The sequence below is a fragment of the Aethalodelphis obliquidens genome, unplaced genomic scaffold, assembly GCF_003676395.1.
Source record: "Aethalodelphis obliquidens isolate GAN/ISIS:26980383/991018 unplaced genomic scaffold, ASM367639v1 scaffold94, whole genome shotgun sequence".
Classification (NCBI taxonomy): domain Eukaryota; kingdom Metazoa; phylum Chordata; class Mammalia; order Artiodactyla; family Delphinidae; genus Aethalodelphis; species Aethalodelphis obliquidens.
Window position 1 is genome coordinate 4103304 of NW_020838038.1, and position 22862 is coordinate 4126165.

At 41.4% G+C, this 22862-nt stretch overlaps 1 protein-coding gene across 5 annotated transcripts in view; it reads right to left on the reverse strand.

Moving 5' to 3' along the window:
* The window catches only part of OFD1 (OFD1 centriole and centriolar satellite protein), a 71787-nt gene that overhangs the window by 26655 nt on the left and 22270 nt on the right, over positions 1-22862 (reverse strand). For all 5 annotated transcript variants that reach the window (XM_027095821.1, XM_027095822.1, XM_027095819.1 and 2 more), the window contains 3 exons: positions 21334-21389; positions 19727-19818; positions 18501-18690 (listed from right to left, as the gene is read on the reverse strand). In XM_027095821.1, coding sequence (XP_026951622.1) covers positions 18501-18690; positions 19727-19818; positions 21334-21389 — 338 coding nt within the window. The remainder of the gene's footprint in view (positions 1-18500; positions 18691-19726; positions 19819-21333; positions 21390-22862) is intronic.

Below are 22862 nucleotides of genomic sequence, written 5' to 3' on the forward strand. Positions count from 1 at the left end.
TTTTTTGTGGTATGCGGGCCTCTCACTGCTGTGGCCTCTCCCGTTGTGGAGCACAGACTCCGCATGCGCAGGCTCAGCGGCCATGGCTCACGGGCCCAGCCGCTCCACGGCATGTGGGATCTTCCTGGACCGGGGCACGAACCCGTGTCCCCTGCATCGGCAGGCGGACTCTCAACCACTGCGCCACCAGGGAAGCCCTTGACTTTTTTTTTTTAATTTAAGTTTAGTTAATTTACAATGTTGTGCTAGTTCCAAGTGTACACCAAAGTGACTAAGTTATACATATACATAATATATATTCTTTTTTTTTTTCGTTTTTTGCGGTACGGGGGCCTCTCACTGTTGTGGCCTCTCCCGTTGTGGAGCACAGGCTCCGGACGCGCAGGCCCAGCGGCCACGGCTCACGGCCCAACCGCTCCGCGGCATGTGGGACCCTCCCGGACCGGGTCACGAACCCGCGTCCCCTGCATCAGCAGGTGGACCCTCAACCACTGCGCCACCAGGGAAGCCCTATATATTCTTTTTCAGATCCTTTTTCATTATAGGTTATCACAAGATATTGAGTATTCTTTCCTGTGGTATACAGTAGTCCTTATTGTTTACCTATTTTTTTTTTAAATTGGGGTACAGCTGCTTTACAATGTTGTATTAGTTTCTGCTGTACAACGAAGTGAGTCAGTTATACATATACCCACTCTTTTTTAGATTTCCTTCCCATTTAGGTCACTACAGAGCACTGAGTTCCCTGTGCTATACAGTCAGTTCTCATTAGTTACCTATTTTATACATAGTAGTGTATATATGTCAATCCCAATCTCCCAATTCATCCCACACCCCCTTTCCCCCTTGGTAACCGTAAGTTTGTTTTCTACATCTGTGTCTCTATTTCTGCTTTGCAAATAAGGTCACATCTGTACCATTTTTCTAGATTTCACATAAGCAATATTATATGTCTTTCTCTTTCTGACTTCTGTCGCTTGACTTTTAAAAGCAGCCAAACAAGTTTCAAATTGTTCTTCCTTTTTTTGTATGCATACAATATTGTATTAATTCTATCAAATGGACTACAGGCAATTCTGACTCACAAATTTCAAAACAAAATAATTTAATGCACATAAATGCAAATTTTACTATTCTCACATCCTTCTCCATGTAATACAATTCTTTCAAATCCTCAAATTAAGTTGAAAGCCCGCCTCTTCTCCCTACAGAGGCAGATAAGGAGTGCTCTACCAAAACCTGTCAATGACTGCCCTGAGGTCCAATTCGATCTGTGCATCTGTCAGGGGCTCTCAGGGTCCAGGCAGAAAACAGACGTCATGCCCAATTCAGGTCATCGGAGAACCCTTCAATACAGACTGACTTAGGCTGGGTCCGTAGCCACAAAGGATGGCATAGTTCCCTAGGCTACTAGCAGAGCCATGCTGTTTGTAGCCCTTGGGCCTAGAGGGCCGGGGAGGCAGGAACTCCCAGAACTGGAGAGAGCGAGCTGCTGCAGAATGCTAGAGAGGCCATCCCACAAACACTCGGACCTTGCATGGCTGAAAGGCGCAGGGCCAGCCCAGGGACGCTGTATATGGAGGTGGCAGGAGGGCAAACAACCTTGACCTCTCTCCTCCCTCCCTCCCAGTGCTTGTGGGCACTCGGCACACCTGACCAGCAGTCAGAGGGCAAGGGAAGCCCGGTACCATCTGGAGGGGCAAATTCGGACAGTTTTAAAATGTTTCTTCAGGACTGGCGGGAGAGACAAGATGGTGGAGTAAAAGGACTTCAGCTCACCTCCCCTTATGAAAACACCAAAATCACAACTAATTGCTAAACAACCACTGACTAAAAAGACTTGAACCTTCCAAAAAAGATATTCTACATCCAAAGACCAAGAAGAAGCCACAGTGAGACATTAGGAAGTTCACTTTTGCATTATGATCAAATCCCATACCTTCCAGGTGGGCGATCCACAAACTGGAAAGTAATTCTATCACAGAGGTTCTCCCATATGAGTGAGTCTGGAGCCCCACGTCAGGCTCCCCAGCCTGGGGGCCTGGCATCAGGAGGAGGAGCCCCCAGAGCATTTGGCTTTGAAGGCCAGCAGGGCTCGAGTGCAGGAGCTCCTCAGGACTGAGGAAAACAGATGGTCCTCTTGGAGGCCGCACACAAGGTTTCATGTGCACTGGGACCCAGGGCAAAGCACTGACTTCATAAAAGCCTGGGCCAGACCTACCTGCGGGTACTGTAGGGTCTCTGGCAGAGTCGGGGGTCGGCTGTGGCTCACCGTGGGGCCCAAAGGAAAACTCTTGGGCGTGAGCTCTCCCGGGGGTGGGGGTGGGGGGGGTGTCTCCATTTTGGCACCAATGATCAGCCCCACCCAACAGCCTGCAGGCTCCAGTCCTGGGACGCCTCAGGCCAAACAATGAACAGGGTAGGAACACAGCCCCACCCATCAGGAGACAGGCTGTCTAAAGTTGTCCTGAGCCAAGAGCCACCTATAAACATACCCCTTGACATGGCCCTGCCCACCAGGGGGACATGACACAGCTCCACCCACCAGTGTGCAAGCACCAGTTCCTCCCACCAGAAAGCCTGCACAAGCCCCTGGACCAACCTCACCCACCAGGGGACAGACACCGGAACCAAGAAGAATTATAATCCTACGGCCTGAGGAATGGAGACCACAAAAACACAGCAAGTGAGACAATACCAGACAGTGGAGAAATATCTTCCAGACTAAGGAACAAGATAAAACCCCAGAAGAACAACTAAGTGAAGCGGAGATAGGCAACCTACCTGAAAAAGATTTCAGAGTAATGATAGTAAAGATGATCCAAGACCAAGAAGAAAAACAATGGAGACACAGACCAAGAGGATACAAGAAATGTTTAATAAAGAGTTAGAAGCTTTAATGAACAGAGATGAACAATACAATAACTGAAATGAAAAACACACTAGAAGGAATCAATAGCAGAATAAATGGGGCAGTAGAACGAGTAAGTGAGCTGGAAAACAAATTGGTGGAAATCACTGCCGAGGAACAGAATAAAGACAGAAGAATGAAAAGAAATGAGGCCAGTCTAAGAGACTTCTAGGACAACATTAAATCCACAACATTGGCATTAAAGGGGTCCCAGAAGGAGAGGAGAGAGAAAGGGGCTGAGAAAATATTTGAAGAGCTAACAGCCAAAAGCTTCCCTAACATGGGAAAGGAAACACTCAAGTCCAGGAGGCTCAGAGAGCGCCATACAGGATAAACCCAAGGAGGAACACACCGAGACACATATTAATGAAACTGACCAAAAAATTAAGACAAAGATAAAATATTACAAAGAACAGAGAAAAGAAACAAATAACATACAAGGAAATTCCCATAAGGTTATCAACTGATTTTTCAGCAGAAACTCTGCAGGCCAGAAGGAAATGGCAAGATATATTTAAAGTGATGAAGGAGAAAAACCTACAACCAAGAATACTCTACCCAGCAAGGCTCTCATTCAGATTCAATGGAGAAATCAAAAGCTTTACAGACAAGCAAAAGCTAAGAGAATTCAGCATCACCAAACCAGCTTTTACAACAAATCCTAAAGGAACTTCTCTAGGCAGAAAAGGCCACAACTAGAATCCAGAAAATTATGAATGGGAAAGCTCATCGGTAAAGGCAAACATAAAACAAAGGTAGGAAATCACCCCCACACAAATATGTTATCAAAACCAGCAATCATGGGAAGAGGAGAATACAAATGCAGGATATTGGAAATGCACTGGAAATTAAGAGACCAGCAACTTAAAGCAATCTTGTACATATACAGACTGCTATATCAAAACCTCCTGGGAACCACAAACCAAAGATGTACAATAGATACACATACAAAAAAGAACAAGCAATCCAAACACAACACTAAAGACAGACATCAAGTCACAAGAGAACAAAAGAGGAAGGGAAGAAAAAAGACCTTCAAAAACAAAGCCAAAACAATTAACAAAACGTCAGTAAGTACATATCAGTAATTACCTTAAATGTAAATGGATTAAATGCTCCAACCAAAAGATAGACCGGCTGAATGGATACAAACACAAGACCTGTATATATGCTGTCTACAAGAACCCCACTTCAGATCTAGGGACACATACAGACTGAAAGTGAGGGGATGGTAAAATGTATTCCATGCAAATGGAAATCAAAAGAAAGCTGCAGTAGCAATAGTCATATCAGACAATATAGACTGTAAAATAAAGACTATTACAAGAGACAAAAAAGGACAGTACATAATGATCAAGGGATCAATCCAAGAAGAAGATATAACAATTTTAAGTATTTATGCAGCCAACACAGGAGCAATATAGAAGGCAAATGCTCACAGCCATAAAAGGAGAAATCGACAGTAACACAGTAATAGTGGGGGACTTTAACACCCCACTTTCATCAATGGACGGATCATACAGGCAGAAGATCAATAAGGAAACACAGGCCTTATGTGACACATGAGACCAGATGGATTTAACTGATATTTATAGAACGTTCCATCTGAAAGCAGCAGAGTACACATTTTTCTCAAGTGCACATGGAACATTCTCCAGGATAGACCACATGCTTGGTCACAAAGCAAGCCTCAGTAAATTTAAGAAAAGTGAAATCATATCAAGCATCTTCTCCTACCACAACACTATGAGATTAAAAATCGACTACAACAAAACAACGAAAAAACACAAACACATGGAGGCTAAATAATATGTTACTAAACAACCAATGGATCACTGAAGAAATCAAAGAGGAAATCAAAAAATACCTAGAGACAAATGAAAACGAAAACACGACAATCCAAAAGTTATGAGATGCAACAAAAGGAGTTCTAAGAGGGAAGTTTATAGCAATACAATCTTACCTCAAGAAACAAGAAAAATCTCAAACAACCTAAGGTTACTTACACCTAAAGCCACTAGAGAAAGAACAAACAAAACCCAAAGTTAGTAGAAGGAAAGAAATCATAAAGATGAGAGCAGAAATAAATGAAAGAGAGATGAAGGAAACAATAGAAGAGATCAATGAAACTAAAGGACGGTTCTTTGAAAAGATAAAGAAAATTGATAAACTTTTAGCCAGACTCATCAAGAAAAAAAGGGAGGGCTCAAATCAATAAAATTAGAAACAAAAAAGAAGTTACAACTGACACCACAGAAATACAAACGATCATAAGAGACTACTACAACCAACTATCTACCAATAAAATGGACAACTAGAATAAATAGACAAATTCTTAGAAAGGTGAAATCTTCCAAGACTGAACCAGGAAGAAATAGAAAGTAAGAACAGACCAATCACAAGTATTGAAACTGAAACTGTGATTAGAAGACTTCCAAGAGCATAACCATCCCAAACTTCAGACAATACTACAAAGCTACAGTAATCAAAACAGCATGGCATTGGCACAAAAACAAACATATGGATCAATGGAACAGAACAGAGAGCCCCCAAATAAACCCACACACCTATGGTCAATTAATCTTCGACAGAGGAGGCAAGAATATACAACGGAAAAAAGACAGACTCTTCAGCAACTGGTGTTGGGGAAGTTGGACAGCTCCATGTAAATCAATGAAGTTACAACACGACCTCTCACCATACACAAAAATAAACTCAAAATGGCTTAAAGACTTAAACATAGGCTATGACACCATAAAATGTCTAGAAGACAACAGGGGCAAAACATTCTGACATAAATCGTACCAACGTTTTCTTAGGTCTCCCAAGGCAATAGAAATAAAAGCAAAAATAAACAAATGGGACCTAATCAAACTTACAAGCTTCTGCACAGCAAAGGAAACTGTAAACAAAACGAAAAGACAACCTACAGAATGGGAGAAAATATTTGCAAATGATGCGACTGTCAAGGGCTTAATTTCCAAAATATACAAACAGCTCACACAGCTCGACAACAAAAGAACAAACAATGGAACCGAAAAATTGGCAGAAGACTGAAGTAGACATTTCTCCAAAAAATAAATAGAGGGGGCCAATAGGCACATGAAAAGATGCTCAATATGGCTGACTATTAGAGAAATGCAAATCAAAACCACAATGAGGTACCATCGCACAGTGGTCAGAATGGCCATTATTAAAAAGTCTACAAATGACAAATTGCTGGAGAGGATGTGGAGAAAACGGAACCCTCCTACACTGTTGGTGGGAATGTAAGTTGGTGCAGCCACTGTGGAAAACAGTATGGAGGTTTCTCAGAAAACTAAAAATAGAATTACCATATGATCCAGCAATCCCACTCCTGGGCATATATCTGGAGAAAACTCTAATTAAAAAAGATACATGCACCCTTATGTTCATAGCAGCACTATTCACAATAGCCAAGACATGGAAACAACGTAAATATCCATCAAGAGATGAATGGGTAAGAGATGATGTGGTACATATATACAATGGAATATTACTCAGCCATGAAAAAGAACGAAATAATGCCATTTGCAACAACACAGATGCAACTAGAGATTATCATACTAAGTGAAGTAAGTCTGAAAGAGAAAAACAAATACCATATGATATCACTTATATGTGCAATATAAAATATGACATGTAAAGCAACTATACTCCAATAAAAATTTTGTTTGTTTGTTTTTGCGGTACGCGGGCCTCTCACTGTTGTGGCCTCTCCCGTTGCAGAGCACAGGCTCTGGACGCGCAGGCTCAGCGGCCGTGGCTCACGGGCCCAGCCGCTCAGTGGCATGTGGGATCTTCCTGGACTGGGGCACGAACCCATGTCCCCTGCATCGGCAGGCGGACTCTCAACCACTGCACCACCAGGGAAGCCCAAAAATTAATTAAAAAAACTAAAATAAAAGGTTAAGTGACTTGAAAGAAGTAAAAAATAAAATGAAATATGGGAAGGAAGGCGGAAGATGGCGGAAGAGTAAGACGCGGAGATCACCTTCCTCCCCACAGATACACCAGAAATACATCTACACGTGGAACAACTCCTACAGAACACCTACTGAAGGCTGGCAGAAGACCTCAGACCTCCCAAAAGGCAAGAAACTCCCCATGTACCTGGGTAGGGCAAAAGAAAAAATAGAGACAAAAGAATAGGGACGGCACCTGCACCAGTGGGAGGGAGCTGTGAAGGAGGAAAAGTTTCCACACTCTAGGAAGCCCCTTCGCGGGCGGAGACTGCGGGAGGCGGAGGGGGGAGCTTCGAAGCTGCGGAGGAGTGCACAGCAACGGGTGCGGAGGGCAAAGCGGAGAGATTCCCGCACAGAGGATCGGTGCCGACCGGCACTCACCAGCTCGAGAGGCTTGTCTGCTCACCCGCCGGGGCGGGCGGGGCTGCGAGCTGAGGCCGGAGCGCAGGGAGAGGACTGGGGTTGGCGGCTTGAACACAGCCTGAAGGGGTTAGTGCACCACAGCTAGCCGGGAGGGATTCCGGGGAAAAGCCTGCACCTGCAGAAGAGGCAGGAGACTTTTCCTTCCCTCTTTGTTTCCTGGGGCGTGAGGAGAGGGGTTTAAGAACGCTGCTTAAAGGAACCCCAGAGACGGGCGCGAGCCGCGGCTGAAAGCGCGGACCCCAGAGACGGGCGCGAGCCGCGGCTGAAAGCGCGGAATCCAGAGACGGGCGCGAGCCGCGGCTGAAAGCGCGGAATCCAGAGACGGGCGCGAGCCGCGGCTGAAAGCCTGGAATCCAGAGACGGGCGCGAGCCGCGGCTGAAAGCGCGGAATCCAGAGGCGGGCGCAAGCCGCGGCTGAAAGCGCGGACCCCAGAGGCGGGCGGGAGAAGTTAGGGCTGCTGCTGCCGCCACCGAGGGGCCTGTGTGCGAGCACGGGTCACTCTCCACACCCCTCTTCCGCGGAGCCTGTGCAGCCCGCCACTGCCGGGTTCCCGGGATCCAGGGACAACTTCCCCGGGAGAGCGCACAGCGTGCCTCAGGCTGGTGCAAAGTCACGCCGGCCTTTGCCACCGCAGGCCCGCCCCGCACTCTGTGCCCCTCCGTCCCCGCCGGCCTGAGTGCGCCAGAGCCCCCAATCAGCGGCTCTTTTAACCCCATCCTGTCTGAGCAAAAGACAGACGCCCTCCAGCGATCTACACGCAGAGGCAGGGCCAAATCCAAAGCTTAGCCCTGGGAGCTGTGAGAACAAAGAAGAGAAAGGGAAATCTCTCCCAGCAGCCTCAGAAGCAGCGGATTAAAGCTCCACAATCAACTTGATGTACCCTGCATCTGTGGAATACCTGAATAGACAACCAATCATCCCAAATTAAGGAAGTGGACTTTAGGAGCAAGATCTATGATTTTTTCCCCTTCCCTCTTTTTGTGAATGTGTATGTGTATGCTTCTGTGTGAGATCTTGTCTGTATAGTCTTGCTTCCACCATTTGTCCTAGGGTTCTATCCGTCCATGTTTTTTTTTTTTAATTTTTTTTTTCTTAATAATTAATTTTAAAAACCTTATTATACTTTACCTTCGTTCTTTCTTTCTTTCTTTCTGTCCTTCCTTCCCTCCTTTAGACAACGAATCATCCCAAATTGAGCAGGTGGTCTCTGACAGCAAGATTTAGGATTTTTCCCCATTTACCTCTTTTAGTGAGGGTGTATGTGTATGCTTCTGTGTAAGATTTTGTCGGTATAGCTTTGCTTCCAACATTTGTCCTAAGGTTCTTTCCGTCCCTTTTTTTTTTTCTTCTAAATAAGAATTTTTTAATTCAATAACTTTATTATACTTTATTTTATTTTTACTGTATCTTCTTTCTTTCTGTCTTTTTTCCTTCTTTCCCTCCTTCCTTCCTTCCTCCCTCCCTCCCTCCTTTCTTTCCTTCTTGCCTTCTTTCCTTCTTTGCTTCTTTCTTTCTTTCTTCCTTCCTTCCGACCCTCCTTTCCTTCTTTCTTTCCTCATACTTCTACTAATTCCCTCTACTTTTTTTCCCTTTTATCCTGAGCCTGTGGATGAAAAGCTTTTGGTGCTCCAGCCAGGAGGCAGGGCTCTGCCTCTGAGGTAGGACAGCCAACTTCAGGACACTGATCAACAAGAGACCTCCCAGCTCCACATAATATCAAACGGCGAAAATCTCCCAGAGACCTCCATCTTAACACCAGCACCCAGCTTCACTCAACGACCAGCAAGCCACAGTGCTGGAAAACCTATGCCAAACAACTAGCAAAACAGGAACACAACCCCACCCATTAGCAGAGAGGCTGCCTGAAATCATAATAAGGCCACAGACACCCCCAAACACACCACCAGACGTGAACCTGCCCACTAGAGAGACAAGATCCAGCCTCATCCACCACAACACAGGCACTAGCCCCCTCCACCAGGAAGCCTACACAACCCACTGAACCAACCTTAGCCACTGGAGACAGACATCAAAAACAGGAGGAACTACAAACCTGCAGCCTGCAAAAGGAGACCCCAAACACAGTAAGATAAGCAAAATGAGAAGACAGAAAAACACACAGCAGATAAAGGAGCAAGATAAAAATGCACCAGACCTAACAAATGAAGAGGAAATAGGCAGTCTACCTGAAAGAGAATTCAGAATAATGATAGTAAGGTTGATCCGAAATCTTGGAGATAGAATGGACAATAGATTGGACAAAATGCAAGAATCAGTTAACAAGGACCTAGAAGAACTAAAGATGAAACAAGCAACGATGAACAACACAATAAATGAAATTAAAAGTACTCTAGATGGGATCAATAGCAGAATAACTGAGGCAGAAGAACGGATAAGTGACCTGGAAGATAAAATAGTGGAAATAACTACTGCAGAGCAGAATAAAGAAAAAAGAATGAAAAGAACTGAGGACAGTCTCAGAGACCTCTGGGACAACATTAAACGCACCAACATTCGAATTATAGGGGTTCCAGAAGAAGAAGAGAAAAAGAAAGGGACTGAGAAAATATTTGAAGAGATTATAGTTGAAAACTTCCCTAATATGGGAAAGGAAATAGTTAATCAAGTCCAGGAAGCACAGAGAGTCCCATACAAGATAAATACAAGGAGAAATACGCCAAGACACATATTAATCAAACTGTCAAAAATTAAATACAAAGAAAGCATATTAAAAGCAGCAAGGGAAAAACAACAAATAACACATAAGGGAATCCCCATAAGGTTAACAGCTGATCTCTCAGCAGAAACCCTACAAGCCAGAAGGGAGTGGCAGGACATACTGAAAGTGATGAAGGAGAAAAACATGCAGCCAAGACTACTCTACCCAGCAAGGATCTCATTCAGATTTGATGGAGAAATTAAAACCTTTACAGACAAGCAAAAGCTGAGAGAGTTCAGCACCACCAAACCAGCTTTACAACAAATGCTAAAGGATCTTCTCTAGGCAAGAAACACAAGAGAAGGAAAAGACCTATAATAACGAACCCAAAACAATTTAGAAAATGGGAATAGGAACATACATATCTATAATTACCTTAAATGTAAATGGACTAAATGCTCCCACCAAAAGACACAGATTAGCTGAATGGATACAAAAACAAGACCCTTATATATGCTGTCTACAAGAGACCCACTTCAGACCTAGAGACACATACAGACTGAAAGTAAGGGGATGGAAAAAGATATTCCATGCAAATGGAAGCCAAAAGAAAGCTGGAGTAGCAATTCTCATATCAGACAAAATAGACTTTAAAATAAGGACTATTAAAAGAGACAAAGAAGGACACTACATAATGATCAAGGGATCGATCCAAGAAGAAGATATAACAATTGTAAATATTTATGCACCCAACATAGGAGCACCTCAATACATAAGGCAAATACTAACAGCCATAAAAGGGGAAATCGACAGTAACACATTCATAGTAGGGGACTTAAACACCCCACTTTCACCAATGGACAGATCATCCAAAATGAAAATAAATAAGGAAACACAAGCTTTAAATGATACATTAAACAAGATGGACTTAATTGATATTTATAGGACACTCCATCCAAAAACAACAGAATACACATTTTTCTCAAGTGCTCATGGAACATTCTCCAGGATAGATCATATCTTAGGTCACAAATCAAGCCTTGGTAAATTTAAGAAAATTGAAATTGTATCAAGTATCTTTTCTGACCACAACGCCATGAGACTAGATATCAATTACAGGAAAAGATCTGTAAAAAATACAAACACATGGAGGCTAAACAATACACTACTTAATAATGAAGAGATCACTGAAGAAATCAAAGAGGAAATCAAAAAATACCTAGAAACAAATGACAATGGAGACACAACGACCCAAAACCTATGGGATGCAGCAAAAGCAGTTCTAAGGGGGAAGTTTATAGCAATACAAGCCCACCTTAAGAAGCAGGAAACATCTCGAATAAACAACCTAACCTTGCACCTCAAGCAATTAGAGAAAGAAGAACAAAAAAACCCCAAAGCTAGCAGAAGGAAAGAAATCATAAAAATCAGATCAGAAATAAATGAAAAAGAAATGAAGGAAACAATAGCAAAGATCAATAAAACTAAAAGCTGGTTCTTTGAGAAGATAAACAAAATAGATAAACCACTAGCCAGACTCATCAAGAAAAAAAGGGAGAAGACTCAAATCAATAGAATTAGAAATGAAAAAGGAGAGGTAACAACTGACACTGCAGAGATAAAAGAGATCATGAGAGATTACTACAAGCACCTCTATGCCAATAAAATGGACAATCTGGAAGAAATGGACAAATTCTTAGAAATGCACAACCTGCCAAGACTGAATCAGGAAGAGATAGAAAATATGAACAGACCAATCACAAGCACTGAAATTGAAACTGTGATTAAAAATCTTCCAACAAAGAAAAGCCCAGGACCAGATGGCTTCACAGGCGAATTCTATCAAACATTTAGAGAAGAGCTAACACCTATCCTTCTCAAACTCTTCCAAAATATAGCAGAGGGAGGACCACTCCCTAACTCCTTCTACGAGGCCACCATCACCTTGATACCAAAACCAGACAAGGATGTCACAAAGAAAGAAAACTACAGGCCAATATCACTGATGAACATAGATGCAAAAATCCTCAACAAAATACTAGCAAACAGAATCCAACAGCACATTAAAAGGATCATACACCATGATCAAGTGGGGTTTATTCCAGGAATGCAAGGATTCTTCAATATACGCAAATCTATCAATGTGATAAACCATATTAACAAATTGAAGGAGAAAAACCATATGATCATCTCAATAGATGCAGAGAAAGCTTTTGACAAAATTCAACACCCATTTATGATAAAAACCCTGCAGAAAGTAGGCATAGAGGGAACTTTCCTCAACATAATAAAGGCCATATATGACAAGCCCACAGCAAACATCATCCTCAATGGTGAAAAACTGAAAGCATTTCCACTAAGATCAGGAACAAGACAAGGTTGCCCACTCTCACCACTATTATTCAACATTGTTTTGGAAGTTTTAGCCACAGCAATCAGAGAAGAAAAGGAAATAAAAGGAATCCAAATTGGAAAAGAAGAGGTAAAGCTGTCACTGTTTGCAGATGACATGATCCTATACATAGAGAACCCTAAAGGTGCTACCAGAAAACTACTAGAGCTAATCAATGAATTTGGTAAAGTGGCAGGATACAAAATTAATGCACAGAAATCTCTGGCATTCCTATATACTAATGATGAAAAATCTGAAAGTGAAATCAAGAAAACACTCCCATTTACCATTGCAACAAAAAGAATAAAATATCTAGGAATAAACCTACCTAAGGAGACAAAAGACCTGTATGCAGAAAATTATAAGACACTGATGAAAGAAATTAAAGATGATATAAATAGATGGAGAGATATACCATGTTCTTGGATTGGAAGAATCAACATTGTGAAAATGACTCTACTACCCAAAGCGATCTATAGATTCAATGCAATCCCTATCAAACTACCACTGGCATTTTTCACAGAACTAGAACAAAAAATTTCACAATTTGTATGGAAACACAAAAGACCCCGAATAGCCAAAGCAATCTTGAGAACGAAAGAAGGAACTGGAGGAATCAGGCTCCCTGACTTCAGACTATACTACAAAGCTACAGTCATCAAGACGGTATGGTACTGGCACAAAAACAGAAAGATAGATCAATGGAACAGGATAGAAAGCCCAGAGATAAACCCATGCACATATGGACACCTTATCTTTGATAAAGGTGGCAGTAATGTACAATGGAGAAAGGACAGCCTCTTCAATAAGTGGTGCTGGGAAAACTGGACAGGTACATGTAAAAGTATGAGATTAGATCACTCCCTAACACCATACACAAAAATAAGCTCAAAATGGATTAAAGACCTAAATGTAAGGCCAGAAACTATCAAACTCTTAGAGGAAAACATAGGCAGAACACTCTATGACATAAATCAAAGCAAGATCCTTTCTGACCCACCTCCTAGAGTAATGGAAATAAAAACAAAAATAAACAAATGGGACCTAATGAAACTTCAAAGCTTTTGCACAGCAAAGGAAACCATAAACAAGACCAAAAGACAACCCTCAGAATGGGAGAAAATATTTGCAAATGAAGCAACCGACAAAGGATTAATCTCCAAAATTTACAAGCAGCTCATGCAGCTCAATAACAAGAAAACAAACAACCCAATCCAAAAATGGGCAGAAGACCTAAATAGACATTTCTCCAAAGAAGATATACAGACTGCCAACAAACACATGAAAGAATGCTCAACATCATTAATCATTAGAGAAATGCAAATCAAAACTACAATGAGATATCATCTCACACCAGTCAGAATGGCCATCATCAAAAAATCTAGAAACAATAAATGCTGGAGAGGGTGTGGAGAAAAGGGAACCCTCTTACACTGCTGGTGGGAATGTGAATTGGTTCAGCCACTATGGAAAACAGTATGGAGGTTCCTTAGAAAACTACAAATAGAACTACCATATGACCCAGCAATCCCACTACTGGGCATATACCCTGAGGAAACCAAAATTCAAAAAGAGTCATGTACCAAAATGTTCATTGCAGCTCTATTTACAATAGCCCGGAGATGGAAACAACCTAAGTGCCCATCATCGGATGAATGGATAAAGAAGATGTGGCACATATATACAATGGAATATTACTCAGCCATAAAAAGAAACGAAATTGAGCTATTTGTAATGAGGTGGATAGACCTAGAGTCTGTCATACAGAGTGAAGTAAGTCAGAAAGAAAAAGACAAATACCGTATGCTAACACATATATATGGAATTTAAGAAAAAAATGTCATGAAGAACCTAGGGGTAAAGCAGGAATAAAGACGCAGACCTCTTAGAGAACGGACTTGAGGTTATGGGGAGGGGGAAGGGTGAGCTGTGACAGGGCGAGAGAGAGTCATGGGCATATACACACTAACAAACGCAGTAAGGTAGATAGCTAGTGGGAAGTAGCCGCATGGCACAGGGATATTGGCTCGGTGCTTTGTGACAGCCTGGAGGGGTGGAATGGGGAGGGTGGGAGGGAGGGAGACGCAACAGGGAAGACATATGGGAACATATGTTTATGTATGACTGATTCACTTTGTTATAAAGCAGAAACTAACACACCATTGTAAAGCAATTATACCCCAATAAAGATGTTAAAAAAAAAAAAAAAAAATGAAATATGACACTTATCTATGAAAGAGGAACAAAATCAGGGACATAGAGAATAGACTGGTGGTTGCCAAGGGGGTGAGGGGGGGTGGGAGAGGGTAGGAGTGGGACTTTGGGATTAGCAGATGCAAACTGGTATATATAGAATGGATAAACAACAAGATCCTACTGTATAGCACAGGGAACTATATTCAATATCCTGTGATAAACCATAATGGAAAGGAATACTAAAAAGAATGTATATATATCTAGAATTGAGTCACTTTGCTATACAGCAGTAATTAATGCAACATTGTAATTCAACTATACTTCAATAAAAAATAAGACACACACACACACAAAAACTAACAACAAACAAAATCCAGGACTAGATGGCTTCACAGGCAAATTCTATGAAACATTTAGAGAAGAGTTAACACACCTATCATTCTGAGACTATTCCAAAAAACTGCAGAAGGAACACTCGCAAACTCATTTCATGAGGCCATCATCACCCTCACACCAAAACCAGACAAGGATACCACAAGAAAAGTACAGGCCAATATCACTGATGAGCATAGATGCAAAAATCCTCAACAAAATACTAGCAAACTGAATCAATCCAACAATACATTAAATGGACCATACACCACGATCAAGTGGCATTTATCCCAGGGTTGCAAGGATTTTTCAATATCCATAAATCGATCAGTGACGAACAAATACTATATGATCATCTCAACAGATGTAGAGAAAGCTTTTGACAAAATTCAACACCCATTTATGATAAAAACTCTACAGAAAGTGGGTATAGAGGGAACCTACCTCAACATAATAAAGGCCATCTATGACAAACCCACAGCTAACATCATACTGAACAGTGAAAAGCTGAAAGCATTACCTCTTAGATCAGGAACAAGACAAGGATATGCACTCTCACCACTTTGAAACAACATTGCTGTGCATAGGACTTCCAAAACTATCAGAGAAGAGAAAGATATAAAAGGAATCCAAACTGGAAAAGAAGTAAAACTGTCACTGTTTGCAGATGACATGATACTATACGTAGAAAATCCTTAAGATGCTACCAGAAAACTTACTAGAGCTCATCCATGAATTCAGTAAAGGTGCACCTTTACTGAAACAATCCCATTTACCATTACATCAAAAAGAATAAAATACCTAGGAATAAACCTACCTAAGGAGGCAAAGGACCTGTACTCTGAAAACTATAAGATGCTGATAAAAGAAACTGAAGATGACATAAACAGATGGAAAGATATACCATGTTTTTGGATTGGAAGAATCAATATTGTCAAAATGACTATACTACCCAAGGAAATCTACAGATTCAATGCAATCCCTATCAAATTACCAATGGCATTTTTCACAGAACTAGAAGAAAAAAAATTTTCATTTGTACAGAAATACAAAAGACCCCGAATAGCCAAAGCAAACCTGAGCAAGAAAAACGCAACTGAAGGGACTTCCCTGGTGGTGCAGTGGTTAAGAATCCGCCTGCCAATGCAGGGGACACAGGTTCAAGCCCTGCTCCAGGAAAATCCCACATGCCGCGGAGCAACTAAGCCTATGTGCCACAACTACTGAGCCTGCACTCTAGAGCCCACGAGCCACAACTACCGAAGCCTGCGCGCCTAGAGTCCGTGCTCCGCAACAAGAGAAGCCACCACAATGAGAAGCCCATGCATCACAACAAAGAGTAGCCCCCACTCGCCACAATTAGAGAAAGCCCGCTCACTGCAACGAAGACCAAACGCAGCCAAATAAATAACTTAATTAAATTAAAAAATTTAAAAAAAAAGAAAGAAAAAGAAAAACGGAACTGGAGCAGTCAGACTCCCTGACTTCAGACTATACTACAAAGCTACAATAATCAAAACAGTATGGTACTGGCACAAAAACAGAAATATAGCTCAATGAACAGGAAAGCCCAGAAATAAACCCACGACCCTATGGTCAATTAATCTACAACAAAGGAACAAGAATATACAATGGAGAAAAGACAGTCTTTTCACCAAGTGGTGCTGGGAAAAGTGGACAGTTACATGTAAACGAATGAGATTAAAACATTCTCTAACACCGTACACAAAAATAAACTCAAAATGGATTGAAGATCTAAATGTAAGGCCAGATATTATAAAACTCTTAGAGAAAAACATAGGCAGAACACTCTGACATAAACTGCAGTAGTATCTTTTTGGATCCACCTCCTACAGTAATGAAAATTAAAAAAAACAGAAAAAACAAATGGGACCTAATTAAACTTAAAAGGTTTTGCACAGCAAAGGAAACCATAAACAAAATGAAAAGACAACCCACAGAATGGGAGAAAACGTTTGCGAATGAAGCAACCGACAAGGGATTAATCTCCAACATATACAAACAGCTTGTGCAGCTCAAACAACCCAATCAAAAAATGGGAAAAATATTTAAATAGACACTTCTCCAAAGACATACAGATGGCCAACAGGCACATGAAAAGATGCTCAACTTTGCTAGTTTTTAGAGAAATGCAAATCAAAACTACAATGAGATATCACCTCACACCAGTCATAATGGCCATCATCAAAATGTCTATAAACAGGGCTTCCCTGGTGGCGCGGTGGGTAAGAATCCGCCTGCCAATGCAGGGGACACGGGTTCGAGCCCTGGTCCGGGAAGAGCCCACATGCTTCGGAGCAACTAAGCCCATGCGCCACAACTACTGAGTCTGTGCTCTAGAACCCATGAGCCACAACTACTGAAGCCCGCACACCTAGAGGCCATGATCCACAACAAGAGAAGCCACTGCAATGAGAAGCCTGTGCACCACAATGAAGAGGAGCCCCCGCTCTCTGCAACTAAAGAAAGCCCACGTGGAGCAACAAAGACCCAACTCAGCCAAAAATAAAATAAATAATAAGTTTAAAAAAAAAAGAAAAAATTCCTTTAAAAAAACTGTCTATAAACAATCAATGCTAGAGAGTGTGTGGAGAAAAGGGAACCCACCTACACTGTTGGTGGGATTGCAAATTGGTTCAACCACTATGGAGAACAGTGTGGAGGTTCCTTCAAAAACTAAAAACAAAACTACCATATGATCCAGCAACCACACTCCTGGGCATACATCCAGAGAAAACCATAAATCCAAAAGATATATGCACCTCAGTGTTCACTGCAGCACTATTTACAGTAGCCAAGACATGGAAGTGACTGAAATGTCCATCAACAGAGGAATGGATAAAGAAGATGTGTTACATATATACAATGGAATATTACTCAGACATAAAAAGAACAAAATAATGCCATTTGCAACAACATGGATGCAACTAGGGAATATCATAACTAAGTGGAATAAATCAGACAGAAAAAGACAAATATCTTATGATGTCACTTATATGTGGAATCTAAAAAAAACGATACAAATGAACTTATTTACAAAACAGAAACAGACAGAGTTCGAAAACAAACTTATCAAAGGGGAAAGTCGGGGGGAGGGATAAAATTAGGAGTTTGGGATTAACATACGCACACTACCATATGTAAAATAGATAATCAACAAGGACACACTGTATAGCATAGGGAACTCTGCTCAATGATCTGTAATAACCTATACGGGAAAAAAAATCTGAAAAAGAATGGATATGTGTATACATATAACTGAATCCCTTTGCTGTATACCTGAAACTAACAAAACACTGTAAATCAACTACACATTGTAAATCAACTATATTCTAATAAAAAATAAACATTAAATTTAAAAAAATGTTTCTTCTTACGCTACAAATTATGGAATAGCAAGCAAAAAGAAAGGAATTTCAATCTCAGAATCTTAACTTTATAAAATCTTCCCAATTGAAGCCTCGCTTAGAGGAGTTTCCTAATATGAACGTAACATGCATTACAAACACAGGCAAATCAGGAAAAAAAAAAAGACTTACGGTTTAGGAGATTCAAGTTTTCACTTTTCACATCTTCCAGTTGTCGTTTAAGTAGTTTATTTTGCGCCTCAAGCTCCAGGTTCCCTTCTTTCAGTAGTGAATAGTTGCTCATCTCTTTAACCTTCTTGCTCAGCATGTGGTTTTGCTTTGTTAATGAAAAACACTGAGCTTTGACGGACTCCAACTCAAGCTGAAATTGGAAAAGGAAAACTTGTACTTGAACAGTGACTTTACAGGACTGCACAGGTAGATGCTGGTGGGCTGCTCTCAGCTGGGCAGCATAATTTAATTTCGGTCACTTGACTGAAGTGTCGTTTTCTTCAACAACACAACCCTAACTACAACTTCTGCCCTGGAGCTGGGGATGGGGCAAGTTCATCCAACTCAATTTATGCAGAACCCTGTCCTACAAAGCAAGTCTTTCGGATTATCACCCCATTTTCCAGATGCAACTAAGGACCAAAAAGCCATCACAGAGTTAATAATATGTCTATTTTTTAATATGAAAAGGTAAGACCGATACCAATAACATGCTGTGAGGTGCTTTCCTTTTCTTAGTCTAATATATCTCATGTTTGGAGACCGGAGCCTATAAAGTTCTCAAACAAGTCATCATAGTTGCAAAAATAAATTTTATATACAGAACATATTTTAAGTTCCTGAAGTTCCAGTCCTGTCCTTTGGATAGCAAGCACACACATGGACAGAAAAAAAGTAACAGTATCATGTGAAAAATGCCTCTCATTTTGCTTTAATTTGTGAGATCCTGATGTAGTGATACGAATTTTCACCTGTTGCTGAGGCGAAGGGAGAAGAGGCTGAGTAGATAATAGTATACACCAGCCACCTGCTATGGGCCAGGCACAGTAAACCAGCTCACTGAAGTCCCTCATCAACCATGGGATGTGGGCAATACCCCAGAGTTTTCGGAGAAAGGATCTGAGGTCACAGATCTTGCCCAGAGGCACACAAGCAGTGAGGGAGACACAAAGGATTCAAGGACGACTCTGGGCCGCAAACGACATGCTCTTTCTATGCTTCTCTAGGAGACTAGGATTGAAATAAGGAACTACTGAATTAAGTTCAACCGTCACCCTCTGAGTCATATAATAAACAGTCCAAACATACCAAGAGGATAACTCGAGATAAATTATGTATGACTGAAGCTAAAATTTCCTGTGTTGTCGAATAACTATTTCAAAAAAACCAATAGGCTTAACAATTACCTCAAGTTCTTTCACACGATTTACAGAACGATCCAGTTCTTCCTTTTTAAAATTAAGAGTTGCAAACTCCTCTTGGAAATGCAGAGCTTTTTCTGAAAGACAGAGCCAACCAACTAAACATCGTAAAGTTTTCCCAGTGAATACAAAACTCATTTAATCATTTATAGCCAGTATGTCAGATCTAATGACCATTATTTCATCATCTAAAATAGAGGGAATTCCCTGGCAGCCCAGAGGTCAGGACTCCACGTTTTTACTGCCGAGGGTGCGGGTTTGATCCTTGGTTGGGGAAGTAAGATCCAGCAAGCTGCGTTGCATGGTAAAAAACACACACACACACACGTAAAATAGCAGATATTTGGGTCAAAAAAAAGAAAACATCAGCGAGCGAGTAAGTAAGCCCCATTACTCAATAGGTGATGGGAAGTTGGTTGTAATGGTCATACATGTGGTGAACTTCCTGCTACACAAGTCACCAGAGTTACACCACCTGCACAGAGTGCGGGGCCCTCATGCCGACGGCTCTGAACTTCCTTAAGACAAAGACTGCTCTGTAAGACTGTAGTTATTTGTAGTTATTATTTTGTCATTTTCACTTCATCTAACACAAGACTCTATACATATATCATCAAAAAAATCACATGCTGGGCTTCCCTGGTGGCGCAGTGGTTGAGAGTCCGCCTGCCGATGCAGGGGACACGGGTTCGTGCCCCGGTCCGGGAAGAACCCACATGCCACGGAGCGGCTGGGCCCGTGAGCCATGGCCACTGAGCCTGCGCGTCCGGAGCCTGTGCTCCGCAATGGGGGAGGCCACAACAGTGAGAGGCCCACGTTCCGCAAAAAAAAAAAAAAAAAAAAATCACATGCTGACTACAGGACGGTACTAATTCCTCAAGAGGTATTAGTCTCAGCAAAGGAGCAGCCATACACACTGGGTGACCTTCTGATGGGTATCAAGCACCCAGCCCTGGTTCACTCCCAAGAATCCATTTGAAATGCCCACCAAAAGTCCTTGTTACAGGTTGGTTCCTAGAAATATACTGAAATGTAAAATGTCAGAAAGATCGAAAAATTACCCAACTTTCCTAGTCTTGGGGTAATACATATGAGTTTAGGAGGTTATATGTCAAGTTTAAATATCATGAAGCATAAATATATATTAGAAGTAAGAGAAATAAGAAACCAGGTCACAGAGGACAGAGAAGTTAAAATTTTCCCGAAGTAAAAAATGAAATCTCTCATGGCTTAGAGTAATATTAACCGAGGGAAATAAGTTGCTGCCGCCTTCCTGCCATCACAGATTTATTCATCAAAATATACTGAAATAAAATTGAATAAAATTCTACCGATAAATTACTGATCTTTGAGAATATACAAAAGGTTAAACATGAAGGTTTGCAAAAACACAGTGAAAGACGGTGATTATTTTTTTCATTTTGTAAAATTAAAAGGACAAAAAATGTGTCAGTTTATAGCAACAATGAAGTGGAAGGTACATATATTTTGGATTACAGAACAGACCCAACTTAGGAAGCTGATAACCTGCATCGAAACTGAGAAGTACAGCTTTTTTTCCCACCAAGGGTCACCTTTATTCTTCCTCTTACCTTCAATCAATCTATTAGTTCTAGCGATGCAGTCCTCCTTCAGTTCAAGTTGATACCTGAGAAATAGAAGGATGGAAAATGAGTTCCTGGTCACCTTCCTAGACAGACTGCTATCAGTACCTGAGCTTATCTATGGCACCAGGGCACCGAAGGGCACTGAACAGGACAATGCATGAACTTCAAGGTCACTCAGTACTAATGCCAGGGATCCGAATCCTGGCTATAAAAGGTCCAGTAAAATCCTGCTGCAATCCTGTAAACTCAAGCACAAAATGAAGGGTCGTGTTATTGAGGTTACAGAGGGCACTGTTTCTCAGTTGGTGTCCGCTGACGCAAGAAAGTAAATTTAGTTACTTTTACACTGTACACAACAGACTTTAAATCCCAAAGGATAACAAGCCAGTCGCTTCCAATCCACCTATCCTGCCTCCCCACCCCCAAGCAGGATAAGAACTTTCCCCCTCAGGAACTGAGCACAGTACTGAGAGCCACTGCCGACAGAATTATATACGGATTGGCGATACCGAAAGGCACGTTTTCATGGAATTTTACTATCTCCACCAGCTATTACCAGCTGACTTTCTGGTTCAGAGATGAGAGAAAGGAAAGAAGCACTCCTGTGGTGAATATCCTCCAAAACCCAACAATTGCCAAAGTCATACTGAGGACACCCACGGCCAGACAAAGACATCAATACCTAACAGTTCCCTACTCCATGGCTATGTCAAGCTAACATACACACTTTTATTGATTTATTCCTGGAAGTTTAACAACTACAGATTCTTCAGAGCTTACTGCTGTACTAGAGGAGCGGACGTAAAATATGAGGATAAAATCTATATCATGTCAAAACTGATACACGGAGAAGTGCTATATTTTTTATTAGAATTATTTTAAAGAAAAACCTCAAAAAACCTTTGAAGGTACTACATAATGGACTATCAATGCCAAATTATGGACAAAGCAGTAGAGAGGCCGATGATTAAGAAATACCCAGAGCTGCTGAGCACTGGAGAGAAAAGTTACCATATATGGGCTTAATGGCTCTGCACTAAGATACTATTCACCAGAACACAGCAAAACTCAGACTATTCACCCGAACACAGCAAAACTCAGACTAGAGCAAAGCCATAGTATCAGAGTTGTCCGTATTTTCCTTTTCCTATATCATTTTTTCCTTTATATAGTTAATTCTAGTTTCTTTCGATTCCGGCTTTGCAGAATCTTGAAGGAATACAGATCGACAAATACTTTAACCAATAAGCAGAATAATTCATAAATTATTAGACATCCCCATCTTAATGGCACTATGAGTGGGGTAGAGAAAAAGATAAAAGTGACGATAATTCCCATTTTATAGCTTTTCAGCAAGTTACAAGGTGCCCTAAGAAATTCAAGCAAATCACAGGCCCTCAATAAATACCAGAGGAGAGACAAGAGTGAACAGAGGATGCTATTCTCTGTACTGTATCTTTTTAAAACCATCTTAACTCAAATACTCATGGGAAAGGCTTGACTGCCAATGAAAA